Here is a 14,122-nt window from a genome sequence, read left to right as displayed (position 1 = left end):
TCGGCTAAGACAACCATTGGATTTACTCCATTCCAGTTGGTTTATGGTTTAGAGGTGACACTATCGATTGAGTGTGAAATCCCTTCATTCAAATTAGCTATCGAACTACTTCCTAATACCTCCCCTAAACAGGAGCAGTTACTTTACCTTGAGAGGCTTGATGACACCTGTCATCATGCTCCGATGGTGATCAAAGCCCAGAAGAAACGTGTTAAAGCTCATTTCGATCAAGCTGTTTCTTCGCACACTTTTGTTGAAGGTGACTTGGTCCTCCTATATGATGAGGCCAATGATAAGTTGGGAGCTGGAAAGTTCGAAACTATGTGACATGGGCCATATATTGTAAAATGTGCCTTGTAAGAGGGTGCCTATGGGCTAGTTGGCTACGAAGGAAATGCATTATCACAACCCCACAATGGGTTATATCTGAAAAAGTATTATGCATGAGTTCCATGTAATTACTTTTGTACATTAGTGTGTGAATTCATTGGTGTACATTTTTTTATTTTTTGGTGTGATTGTTTGCTTTGCAGACATGCGTTTTCTGCTTACCTTTTGTTCCACTCGGTTTGCAGATGTCGTCAAACCATTATGTTGGTTTTGTTGATGGTGCTTGTCATAGCACACATAACTTGTCTTCCATAGCTTGGGCACTCTTTTCCCCTGATGGTGAGTTGGTCGATTTACAAGGTATTTTCCTAGGACGTACGACTAATAATATTTCCAAATATAGTGCAGTGATTGAACTATTGTCAGAAGTAGTTGCAAAAGACTACAACAAAAATGACCCCATTTGTGGAAACTTACTGATATCATCCACCATCCATCACATCATCTTTAAGATAAAATTCTAAGGTTCAAGCAATGGAAGATCACATCGAGCATCAACAACAAGTTCTCCAACTCTGAAAGGATAACCTCACTGTGGCGCAACATTGAATGAAACAATGGGTAGATCAACATCGCAGTGAAAAATGTTTTGATGTAGGTGACTGGGTATTTTTATGGCTACAACCATACAATCAAATTTCTCTCAAGCAAGCTAAGAGGGATAAAAAATTATCACCCATGTACTATGGTCCTTACAAAAAGTTGCAAAAGACTATGGCATACAAATTGGAGTTGCCTACATCTTCCCAAGTACACCTAGTTTTGCATGTTTCATTCTTAAAGAAGGTTATTAGTGACAAGCTTCCATTTCAAATGGCGTTTCTAGAACTAGACGAAGAAGGAAAAATCATATTTGAGCCTAAAGCAGTCACAGAAACAAGAATTCGACAACTATAGAATCAATCAATTTCAGAGTATCTCATTAAGTAGAAGAACTTACTCGTTGAAGATTCCACATGGGAGGATGAGAATTTTATACATAAGCATCTAGAACCACTCAAGCATTGAGGACACCACTTTTTTGAAGCAGAGGAGCATGTTAGGTCCCTATAATACTAGTGTAGCCCCCTTATTATTATTTTTGTTCCCATGTAGCCCCCATGTTGTTATTGTTGTGCCCCATAGAAGCCCACTATTTTTATTGTTATACCCTTATATTATTATTGTTATGTAGGCTCTAATTATATTTTGACCACTTAGACTCCTATATATACAACAAAGGTATTTGCATTTGTATCATCCAAGAATTGCTCATTTAGGTAATGTAAAGGAGGCTCTCAAAGAGGATAATTTTTGAGTCATTGATCTATCTGTTCTTCTATTTTTTGAGCTAGTTGCATAACAGGTCAAAATCATACATTAGTATGTGTGATCTCAACAGAGATAGTACACTCCAATGTAAAAAAAATGTGATTACCTACATATGGATGGAGGATCTTGTTTGTGTGTTTCACTTGTGTGAGTTGGTGACTAAATGAATGCAACAAATTGTGTGATATGAATCGATTAGAGGTTGGTGTACATTTGATTTGGATGTAGATTGCATACATCAGGTGCAATGGATGACTAATGAGGTCTAATTTAATTATTGGGAAATCAATTTAAAAGAAACATGTTATGAATCAATTAAAAGTTAGATGTTAAGTGATTTGTTGTCAATATATCACTTGTAGTAGAGCACAATGATCAATGTGCTTGGAACCCAATGAATATGTTGTGTATTGTCATATTGAAGTGATGAAGTGTATGGGTTGTGCAATTTTTATTGTCAAAGAATATGGTTTGAGATGCTAGTTATTTTGATCGATTGATGGCATTCTGAGTAGAGTGTGATAAAGATTATTAATTATGCAAGTGTACATGTTGTGTGATGGTGATAATCAACTGGTGCATTTAATAGAATGTAGGAGAGATTGGCAGAGTGTGTTCACTATTGATTGTGTTATTGTTGAGGTCAGAGTCTTGTGTTGTTTCTATGGAGAAAACATTAATGGCGTAGTTTCTATGTTTCTCATAATCCTAATAGTGTTTTATAAGGCCAATTATTTTTTATGTGTGGGCAGAGTGTTAACATTATGCAACAGGTTGTAGAGAAGTTGAGTATGTAATGTTGCAACAGTAATGTATGCTAGTTAATATGTTGAAGATTATTATTGAGAACAGAGTGTACATGTTATTCTGAGTTTATGTGTTGTTTGTTAGTATAAGGAAACTAGTATATTGTAGTGTCATATATGTGTTAAAGATGCCATGAATTATGACGAGCCTTGTATTTTGAAAGTATTATTGTTGGCGCTTAATGGATGAGTGTTATAATGTCATGTATTGCTACTAAAGCCATGTAAACCTGAATGTGATTCTTGATTTCAGGTCAAAGTATTTGAGAGAATATGTTACTAGGGTTTGATATTGATGAGTAGATAATGTTGTTGAGTGTCACTGGATGTTGAGAGGACAAAGTTGTTGAGGTATGCTACAGTTTAATAGTGCTAATGTATAAGGTAGAACCTTGGTTATTGAGCAAAGTTTGTGTTACAATTTTAGTATTGATACTGAGCAGAGGTGGATCTAGTATGAAAATAGATGAAACATGGTCCATAGTTGTTTGAGGAGAGATTCATGGGCCTAGTCTGAAAATATATGAAAGGGGTCCACAAGGGTTTGAAGGTTGAGGCCTTCAATGGAAAGTGGTGGCTTGATTAGGGAGTAGTGACTTCCTTTAGGTGGTTTTCCAAGAAATTATTTTGGGGTCGATGCCTCTAGTAGATGGGTGTCTACATATAGTTGCAGAAGTAGGTGCTTCCATAAGATAGTGGTCTGGAGAGAGTGGGTACTTGTAGATCATGCAATTTGGTGCTTGCATATTGGTGGGTGTCGGTATATGATGTAAATAATATTTTAAACAATAAGAAGAAGAAGATAGAGTTCAATGGATTTTCTTACAGAAGGGTTTCCACCTAATATCTGGTGTTCTCATGTGTTTATGTCTTTCTCTCATATTTTATGTTCCTTGATGTTTTATATGTTGCTCATGGTTTATGCATTTGTTATCTTTTATGATGTATGTTATTGATGGCTAATTAATGATTCAAGTAACTCTTATAAAGAAAAAGTAGAATTTTTAATTGGTGATCCATTAGTAAACTATTGATTCACCCCCCTCTCACTATTGTAAAGCTCCCAATGTGAGCAAATGAGGGTATCATACACTTTTTTGTTTGTTGGTTAAGAAAATATAAATATGACTATAAATGCAACTATAAATAGAGTTGTGTATATATAATGGTCCTATAAATGATGTGTATTTGGGAATAAGACACCAAGGACAATGTTCCTTTAAGGGGGTGGGGTCTGTGACAACCCTTTTTGTCAAACCCTCATGTAAATATTATTATGAATTGTAAATTCATGTAAATGATGCTTAATAAAAAATGATGATTTGTTGAGATGAGACACAGATTCATAGATTTGCAGGAGGAGGAGTTTCTTATAACCATGCCTTGCATTTAGGTTACTACCTAAATCCCTATTGGGAGGGTTGAGCTTATTGTGCAGAAAGTTAATGGAGGAAATGGGATCCTAAGTAGAGGATGAGTTCGCAGACTGCCGCATGGACTGTGTTGATAGAGTCAACATGCAAGATGAGTTAGAAGGTAGACAAGAAAAACAAGGAAGAATAATGTGAAGAGGGGACTGTGATAGTTATGCGTAAGGGGAAAGTATGCATGAAGCAACAAGAGAATGAGGGATTGGTTTCTTTCTTATCTTCGTATCTCTTGCATTTGTTAGGCCTAGTAAGATCCATAGGGGCTTCACTGGATGAGTAATACCATACCACGTGGGTTCATATTTGGGGATATATATTGAGGAAAAAATGACATAATATATTGGGGGATATATAAGGGGTAAAGGGTTTTTATATTGGCAGGTATAAAAAATGGAGCTCAAAGTTAATGAAAAAATATAAAGGGGTATAAAAAATGTTAATGAAAAAATGGATACCTACAATATCTAGTGGAAGTAGGGGTTTTTTAAATTGGGAGGGTGTATTGGGTTTGTATTCGTAGGTGGTTAAATAATGTGATTTTTGGGTGTATTTTCCAATATCTAGCCAAATTAAAGGTATTTTTTAATATGCCATGAACGCACATGATAGGTCAAAGGTTCAATAAGTGAAGCCCCCGTGGTAAGATCACATGTTTGATCTATGTGATAAGGGAGGCATGTAGAGGTGTGTGAATATTCCCTGTGATCGAAAGGCTAGTAGTTGTGTCTATGTGTTTCTTGTTAAGACTATAGCATGCCTATGTGTTTAAATTCTAGAAGAGAGTTTAGTGGAGTAGGGATGCTCTATGATAGCCAAGATGAAAATCTCATGGGGCTAGTTGACTAAGAATAATCAAGGTTGTGTTTGTGCTCCCGAGGCTTACAAAACCACTAGAAACTAGTTGGTTGAGAAATTGTTAAGAGGTTAAGGCACCTCAAATCTAGTAGGTTGATATCACCTGGTGCAGCCTTGTGGGGGTTGAGAACACAAGAGAGAGAATCACTGAGAAGTTGTTGGAAAGTTCTCTCTTATTCCTATATAAGTAACACAACTAATAAACCTCCTTTAAATTTATACATATCTCTCTCCAAGACTGAAATGAGACTCTTTATGCCTTGCTTTACTATAGTGTTGAGTTGTTGTTGGATTAAAATCCAACTGTGGTGCAACAGATAGGTGTTGTTAAGAACACCTAAGACATGGCTCTATTCATTGTATGTGCCTGAAGGGTTGAGAATTCTTGAGAAAACTACCTCCTTAGACCTTGAATTTGGCTTGGGGGTGGTTGACTATGAGAAAGTCTATAATGCATTCAATCTAAGGTTTGGTGGAGAGTTGAAGTCCCAATCTCAGTTTCCAGTGTTGCACACAATATGAGATATTAAGTGGTTTAACTTATGTTTTCTATGTTACTTCATTATAATGGATGAGTTTTGGTATTATAGCATGTACTATTATTAAGGAATTCATGTGCTCTATGTGCGCTTGAGATGTTATGGATGGATAAATATATATGTATATGTGCATGTGATAGGAGCTCGAGACTCCTTGTAATACTATTATTTTCATGATAATTGTTATGGAATCATGAATGGTTTAACACATTGATATAGATGCTAGGAGTATCTTGAACACGCTTTGTATTAACCTGAGAAATGATATGCCTGAACACTTCACTAGAAAGTGTTGAAGATGTTTTGAGTATAAATTCCAACTATAAATCCATGAGAGGAACTTAACCCTGGTTGGGATTGATTTCATGGTGTGCATGAGTAATAATTCAAAGAAAAACTAGGAAAATCCATTTTGGTGTGATAATGGTAGAAGGAAGAAAACACTAAAAATCAGGTTGAATTGGGAAGGTTTGGGAGGTTCGAGCCCGAGTAGAGTTCAAGGCCTGTGATTTTGGGCTGAGTACAAATCGAGGCTCGGGATACGTGAATTTGGGGTCAAATGGGGCTCAAGGCTTGAGAGACAAGAGTTTGGGTCGAGTATAGGTTGAGGCCTAGGTTACATGAGTTTGGGGATGAGTAGGGCTTGAGGCTCTAGAGATGTGAGTTGCAGGCTATGAGGATGAGCGTGAAGGCTTAGGGAATATAGTTTGACGACGAGAGAAGGCATAGGCCCGAACATATTTAGGATAGAGCTCTTATTCAAGCTTTGGGGGTCCGAAGTTTGAGTCATGGAAATTCAATGGGAATGGTTGAATTTTGACTTCTTCGTTATAACATGTTCTTGTTACAAAACACATTAATGGGTTGGTCCGATGGGGCCCAAGCAAAGTGTAACATGGTAGGATCCATGTGAGTATGGGAAAATGCCATGTGAGCAAAGCAAGGAGATGTGGTCCACCCAGGTGGGGTGGGGCAGCCACGTGGGTGCTACATGGTAGTACCTTGCTCACATGGTGAGGGTTGTATTAGTTAGACTTTGAATAATCATAACTTTTGATCTGGGAGACAGATTTCAATAAAACTTACATCACCGAAAAAATCTCGACGAGGTAAACACATCAATGATGTTTATTCTAGTTTTAAAGAAGTTGAAACCTCTGAAGTTTTGTGAATCCATTTCCATGATAGAACTATGGAGGTTGGGTAAACTAAAATTAACACCTCTCACCTAGCTTGGGAGATCTATGGGGTTGGGAGGGAGCATTACACTATGTTAGGGACCTTAGATTCTTCATGCTCCCAAGTTTCAACCATGAATATAATATCAATTTCACTTGTGATCCAACTTAATATAGGCCCTTTGTTCCATGGAAAACCATAACAATTCCATAAAAGGATCAAGGAGTCCAAAAATTTTGAATTGAGGTTTCAGTGATTAGAACAGATTTGAAGCACATCTTTTAGATCCATCATATAGAGATTTTTCTTGTTGATGTTTCGAACAATCAAGTGTGGTTCATCTCCAGAACAAATTCCTATTTATTGTTATATTTTTCATCTCTATCCTTTATAATGACATTTTGATTTCTAATTATTCCTCATTTCCCTTCCTTCTTGGCTTCTTTTATCTTTTAAGCTTCATTCTATAATTCCATGTGGTGTTCAAGGATGAACTCTTCATATACAAATATTCTTAACCCTTTTAAGATTGGACTTGTGTTGACTATGCCATATTTATTGTCATATGAGAGATTACCTTGACTTAAATCAAGCTATCATTATGTTTGATTATTTTTCCTAGCATGCTTGCTTATATTGTTCGACTTTGTGATTTATTTTTTGGTTCTCTTTTAACTATTGTGCGAGTCTCCTCATCTTTTTGCTTTTTTATACAAAAAATAATGAGTTTAAAAGCTCTTTTGTTACAATCATGGTCTAACTTTATAGCTTATTCATTTCCTCTTTCATGAAGCTTGATGTCCAAGTTACCTTCCAAATTATTTAAAGTGAAATTTTTCATAAACAAAAACTTTTCTTTTAGCTTTTCTTTAATCCCAATCTTAACATTCTATTATTTATCCTAATCGATTTTTGGAATAGAATATCCATTCTAACTCTATTTGAAGCACGGTTTCTCTCCTTTCTCTACATTTTTATAATGATTTTATATATTTTTATTATTATCATAAAAAAAATTACAATAAAATTAAATTAATTAATTATTATTTTAATAAAATTTATGCTGTAAAATTAGTTTTCAATAAATTAGAATAAAAATAAATTTATATGGTTTTATAAATTATATTAAAATAATTTTTCTAAAAATAAAATTCAAATTCATATCTAATATTTAATATTAATATTTTTTATAAATATGATATTCAAATAATTAAAAAAAAACCCATTTACTTAATAGAAAAAGTACCCCTTATCTAGGGTTATTTTGACCGAGTCAGACCTCTCATTAGAGATTTTATTATTTTTAATCAATTTCTCAATTTATATTGAGAAAGGAAAAATAAACTAAAAGAGAGAAAAAGCTTACCCACTTGATTTACTGTAGGCTTTGAATGGAAACCCAAAAAAAATCCAAGTACTACCACCCAGAACTCACTATAGTTGTCAGTCTCAGTAATAAGCCAACATACAGTTCTTATCAATGAGTCCATTCACGCTGTAGAGTTCTTACTGCGGCGTTCTTTCATACAGCAAAGTTTGTTAATTATTTTTGTCTGCTAGCAGTTCTGAGTTCTTTTACACCATAGAGTTCTTACAACTAAGTACTGTCACAGTACAGAGTTTTTAACGCATGCAATCTGAGACCAGAGGCACCCATTTAATAATGAGACTGTAGAGATGAAACCTGTTCAATAGTGTACATTGTAAAGATAAAATTCGTTCTTACACGGCAGAGATGAGATTATAGAGCAGAGTACAGTTCTAGAGGTTAAGAGGTAAATGGGTAAATGTAAATATTAAAGCGGAAGTCTCATGAGACTGTTTTTTAAGTTGAAAATCATAGAAATTTTGGCAAGATTTTGATAAAATCTGGTATGGATTTTTGTACATCCAAGGTACAGTTATCAAACTTCAAGGTTCTGGGTGTCCCAGAGGTTTTTGATGGTGCTGAATCTATTTCCACCATAAAAACATGATTCAAACACTGCTAGTGCAAGATTTTTTGAATTTTTTTACCGGGATTCTAGCCACTTTTAGAGGTCCGGGCAATTCCTCCCCTAGGTAGACACTTCCAATATTAAATATGGATAACATCAAACTTACTAATTAATTAAGTTAATGGTGTGGAAATTTATCATAACTATGTTATCAAATCAGCAGTGGGGACAATCATCAATGACTACTATCTGCTATTTGTGAATATAATTCAAGGAAAACCATGACACCTGGTAATGCTTGTTGGTGATTTTCAAAGGGCGGACTTTAACTCCTATGGGATACCTCTAGGTAATGGGCCATTAACCTATTTCTTTAGTTTTGACAAAATTAATTCATTATTAACTTCTTCTTTTTTTCCGAAGGTGGCAAAACCTATCAAACTCAGGTGTCAAACCAACAATGAGGACAACCATCTCTGGCTGCTATCCGCGAATGTCGGTGTGACTATCACTGTTATCAAGGAAAACCACGCCACCTGTAATAACCCGCTGATGGTCCGTAAGGGAGCAGGGTTTCACTCCTACCAGATGCCTCTGGGTCTTGGGCCGTTCACCTGTTTCCTTACGTCCGAGGAAGACGAGCTCTTAGCCAAGCAGAAGCAGTTTTACGGCATACTCCAGGCCGTTCATTATTAACTTATTATAAAATACTTAATAATTAGGAATTTTAAAATTATATTATGAATTAAGAAAAAATACAACAAAATTTAAAACACATTTTAGTTTATATTTAAATAATAATTACAAATTAAATTTATAATTAAAATTTTAATATTTAAATTAAAAATATAAAATAATAATATTTTCAATTTTTATAAATATAAGAAAACATAGAAATTTAATTTTAATATTTAAATTAAAAATATAAAATAATAATATTTTCCATTTTTATAAATATAAGAAAACCGAGTTTGGGCCTGGAGTACGCCCTAAAACTGCTTCTGCTTGGGTAAGAGCTCGTCTTCCTCGGACGTAAGGAAACAGGTTAACGGCCCAAGACCCAGAGGCATCTGGCAGGAGTGATAGCCTGCTCCCTTACGGACCACCAGCGGGTTATTTCAGGTGGCGTGGTTTTCCTTGATAACAGTGATGTGTCAACTGACATTCGCGGATAGCAGCCAGAGATGGCTGTCCTCAATGTTGGTTTGACAAAACTGAGTTTGATAGGTTTTTCCACCTTTTGAAAAAAAAAAAAAAAAAAACCGAGTTTAGAGAGACATGTCTTTATTGTTAGTTTAATAATTCAGTTATAATAAATTTTCCCGCCTTATAAAAAACAAAATTTACTTTAAAACTATAAATCCTTCCACAAAAATAATACAAAGGTAAAACATTATACGAAAAGAAAAATTTATGCTTTAAAACTGAACTGCAGCATACCAGCTCTTATATCCGCTCATGAAATAAAATTTTAATTTTTATAAAATACTTTTAATTTATTTAAAGTAAAATAAAATATATACTAATTATTTTAAAATAATTAAAATATATACTAATTAAAATAATTTGCATTTACAATGTAGTGCTCTCCAGAAGGATTTAGACATTTGGATGATCTTTACATCTTTGCAATTGAATTTAAAATAAGAAACTTCCCGATTCGATTCTTCGTCATCATTATACATATAATATAAAATATTTGATACTATGTACAGTAAAATTTCACTGTGCCCAAAATCAGCAATTCAATTCCTTCCAATAGCTTCCAAGAAAAAGCTATGGGGAATCGCCGATTCATGGTGACAAAAGACAGCTATCAGGCGTTTACAACTCTACAGTTTTTCCTCATGGTTCCATGTTTACCAGTGAGCACTCCCAAGTTACCCATCTTGACGATGGACTGAACGAACTGCTGGCTGAAATTCATAGGTTTTGCTGAGGATCCTGCAAAACTCCTTACAAAGTTAGTGGTGCTTGCATCCTGGAACAGCTGCTGATCAATTTGCAAGATACCTTTCCGGGCTGCAATTTGCTTGAAGAAACTGTTATCGAAAACAAAGGGGGTTCCCTGATCCAAATTTATCGGGGGATCTGCAGAGCTTCCAGAGGCAGGGTCTGGGCATGTGGTCTTCAACTTGGTTACAAGGGCTCGATCCATGGTTGGGTCTGGCTTGCCCGTTCCCTGGAAGTTGTACAGCCTGTCACTAATGAAACTGCAATGTGTAATGCCTACGGTGTGTGCCCCTGCATCAATTTTTAGCATCGCCAGTGTTGATTTATTTATACATTCAAGAAATCACAATTAGATTCGGCAAAAAAAATAGCATTACAATCGAAACTCAGACCTAAAAGTGTAACGAGGTCTAGAGCAGAGAAACCCTTGGAAGCAAAGGCTGCAGAGGACTGTGTGACACCATCATCAGGACCCGGAAGTCTATTACCCTCATTTACTCTGGACCGTGTACCATCTCTTCTTCCAGTGGGAACATCATAACGCGGCCCACCAGTCTGCACATACCACACCATATCAAATACAATATCATATAATTGCTTTGCTAATAATGTTCCTCTCACATGGCCTAAAACTCTGTGATTACCAGGGCAACAGCATCTCTTGTAGCCAGAGCAATAATGTCAGCACAAGAAACTGTGCTGGGACATACAGCTTCCAAGATCTTTTTTATGTCATCAATGAATTCAAATCCTCGCACAGATTGATTGGCTCCTGCCTCTTTCTCTGCTTGATTTCCAGGAGTGGAATCAACCAACAGGGATGCATCACACCCCTGAAACAAATTCAGAAACTCAAAACAAAAACATCAAAAAATGCCTACAAACTCAAAACAAAAGCATGAAAACGGATGAAAAAGCTTAATTGAACATTATTATGAAGTATTATATAAACCATGAGATTTAAGATTTTGATTTAAAAAAAAAAATTAAAATATACCAAATACAAATTAAATGTGAAAATTTTACTAACCAATTAATGTAATCCATCATTAAAACAGAGAAAAAATTAAAATATACCAAATACAAATTAAATGTGAAAATTTTACTAACCAATTAATGTAATCCATCATTAAAACAGAGTAAACCACACTGATTAATTGGAAAAATTGTCACATTAAATCTCTATCTGATATATGAGGAAGATATACTTCAAATGAATTCGAATCACAGAAACCTGAAGTCTAAAAATCTACTTAATTTGCTTTTCTTTCTTACTCTGACGAAGCAGTCGTGAAAATGCATTCGAAGAAGAGCAGGCGCAATGGTCTTATCTGTGCTGAATTTTCTATGTACCCTCAGCTGCACAAGTTTCTCTGCACTTGGGCAAGTCTGCTTGTAGAATCCCACCACCGTGCCCTGTGCGTTGGCTGGCACCAATTCATATAATATCGCCATGGCCACCATGAGGCCCAGAGCTGTACCGCCTAGACTCATGATCTTTGCAGCAGCAAATTGAAGTTTCATATTTGCAGTGGGTGTAACAATGGAATCGATAATATTGGAAGGACCAGATTGCCAGTCTATCAAAATATTTTTGACAGACTCTAGATTGGGAAAACCCATTTATATACTGTTTGAAAACGCGTGATGATGGTGGAGCCAGAAGTGAATTCATACGAGGCTTAAAGCGAACCTAGTTTCCAGGTAAAAAAGGCAATCTGTAATTATTACGAGATGATCAAGTGCAGAAAATGACCAATTGCCTACAGAGGCACACTTGATTTTGCTGTGGCGATATGATGGTCCCGTATCCCACACCCGTTAGTTAGTGCGTTCATGCGTGCATTCATGATGTAAAATCAACGTTGCTCTCGTTAGTAGAGTTCAGTCAAATTATCTTCGTTTTGATGTTTATTTCCGCTATGAATCCCGTTGTGTAAATTTTAGTAATTGATTCATACAAAATTGTAATTTGACCCATAAAAACTGCAATTAAAATATTTTCCAAATGATAAAATTTCGCGGTAATGTTTAAAATTTTGACAAGAGTTTTTGACAAAATTTCGCGGTAATTTTTGTAAATTGAAATTCAAACTTCAAAAACATGATTTTTAAAATTTTGACAAGAGTTTTTGACAAAATTTCGCGGTAATTTTTGTAAATTGAAATTCAAACTTCAAAAACATGATTCAGGATTCAGGGTCAAAGTTCAAAAACATGTAAATTTAGGGTCAAATTTCAAAAACATGATTCAAATACTGCGACTAAACATGTAAATTTAGGGTTAAACTTCAAAAACATGATTTTAGGGTCAAATTTCAAAAACATGATTCAAATACTGCGACTAAACATGTAAATTTAGGGTTAAACTTCAAAAACATGATTCAAATACTGCGACTGGCAGATTTTTGAATAGTCACTTTTGACCATCCACTCAATAGCGTTTTAAAAAATAAAGTAAATTTAGGGTCAAACTTCAAAAACATGATTCAAATAGGAGTCGTCTATCGAGACTAAGGAATTGCTCAGACGGTCAAAAGTGGCCGGAATCTAGAGAAAAAAATTTCAAAAAATCTTGTAGAGGTAGTGTTTGAATCGTGTTTTTAATGGTGGAAATAGATTCAGCACCATCAAAAATGCCTAGGACACCTAAAATTTTGAAATTTAACAACTATAACTTGGATTTACAAAAATCCTTGCCAGAATTTCTCTAAATATGATTAGAATTTCCATAAATTTCCGGACAATTCCTCACGCATTCAAATATTACCACCCGCAAATTTTTTGAATCATCACTTTTGACCATTCCCTCAATAACTTTTTCAAAAATAATAAATTTGAATGACAATTTTTTATATATAAAAAGATATATATTGCAATTAAAATATTTTATTACTAAATTTAAATGGTAATTACTATTTTTTTTAATATACATAATAGATAAATATGGAATTAAAATAAGCAGTAATTTACTTGATAAAATATGTAAACTTCGTTGGTAGGTAAAACACTATAAAATCTTTAGTTCGGTGATTAATAATTATAATAATTTAAGTATGGGGGATTTACGCAGTGCATTATATTAGATATCATTTTTTTTGGGATTCAACTGCGTTAAGTAAGTCATTCAAACGTATGACCATTTCCATGAGAGGTAGTCGTAACTGACTAATTTCTCATGATTTTTGAATAGTTCACTTAGCACTCATTGCATAATATTTTAAAAAATAGAATTAAATAATATTTATATTAATTATTTATATTTATGTGTAAAATTTATATTAAACTTGGTTAGTAGGTAAAACATTATAAAATATTTAGTTTAGTGATTAATAGTTATAGGAATATTTTTTTTTTAAGCTTGGTAGGACCACCTCATTTTGAAGTTTCTACATGTTTGTTATTCACCCCATTTCCGGGGAAGGTAGTACAAGAATCGAACCCAAGATCTCGGGTTCGATGAGACTTCATTTCCACGGCCATTGCCACTTGAACTACTCCATGCAGACATAATTATAGTAATATTTAAAAAAAAATTAAAAGAAAATTATATTAATTATTTATATTTATGTGTAAAATTTATATTAAATATAAATAGAAATGTATATATATATATTCTTTATAGATTATTTCAATATTATAATTTCTTTCATATATATTATTTAAATATTATAATTATAAAACATTTTCCATTTTCTATTTTTTTATATATAGTTGATATT

At 34.3% G+C, this 14,122-nt stretch overlaps 1 protein-coding gene across 1 annotated transcript; it reads right to left on the bottom strand.

Annotated features, from left to right (window-relative positions):
• Positions 1–10,111: 10,111 nt before the first annotated feature.
• Positions 10,112–11,978, bottom strand: LOC149223462 (peroxidase 57-like). Its single transcript, XM_089383308.1, has 4 exons — positions 11,676–11,978; positions 11,045–11,233; positions 10,793–10,955; positions 10,112–10,691 (listed from the first exon to the last, which is right to left on the bottom strand). The coding sequence occupies exons 1-4, from the start codon at positions 11,922–11,924 to the stop codon at positions 10,264–10,266; spliced, it is 1,029 nt and encodes a 342-aa protein (XP_089239434.1). The 5' UTR covers positions 11,925–11,978; the 3' UTR covers positions 10,112–10,263.
• Between the last annotated feature and the right edge of the window lie 2,144 nt (positions 11,979–14,122).

Source organism: Pinus tabuliformis, chromosome Q (genome assembly GCF_031772625.1).
Source record: "Pinus tabuliformis cultivar Carrire ecotype Pingquan chromosome Q, CPIR1, whole genome shotgun sequence".
In the NCBI taxonomy this organism is placed as follows: Eukaryota; Viridiplantae; Streptophyta; class Pinopsida; order Pinales; family Pinaceae; genus Pinus; species Pinus tabuliformis.
Note: the sequence above shows the minus strand (reverse complement) of the source record. Positions and strands in the feature narration are given on the sequence as shown.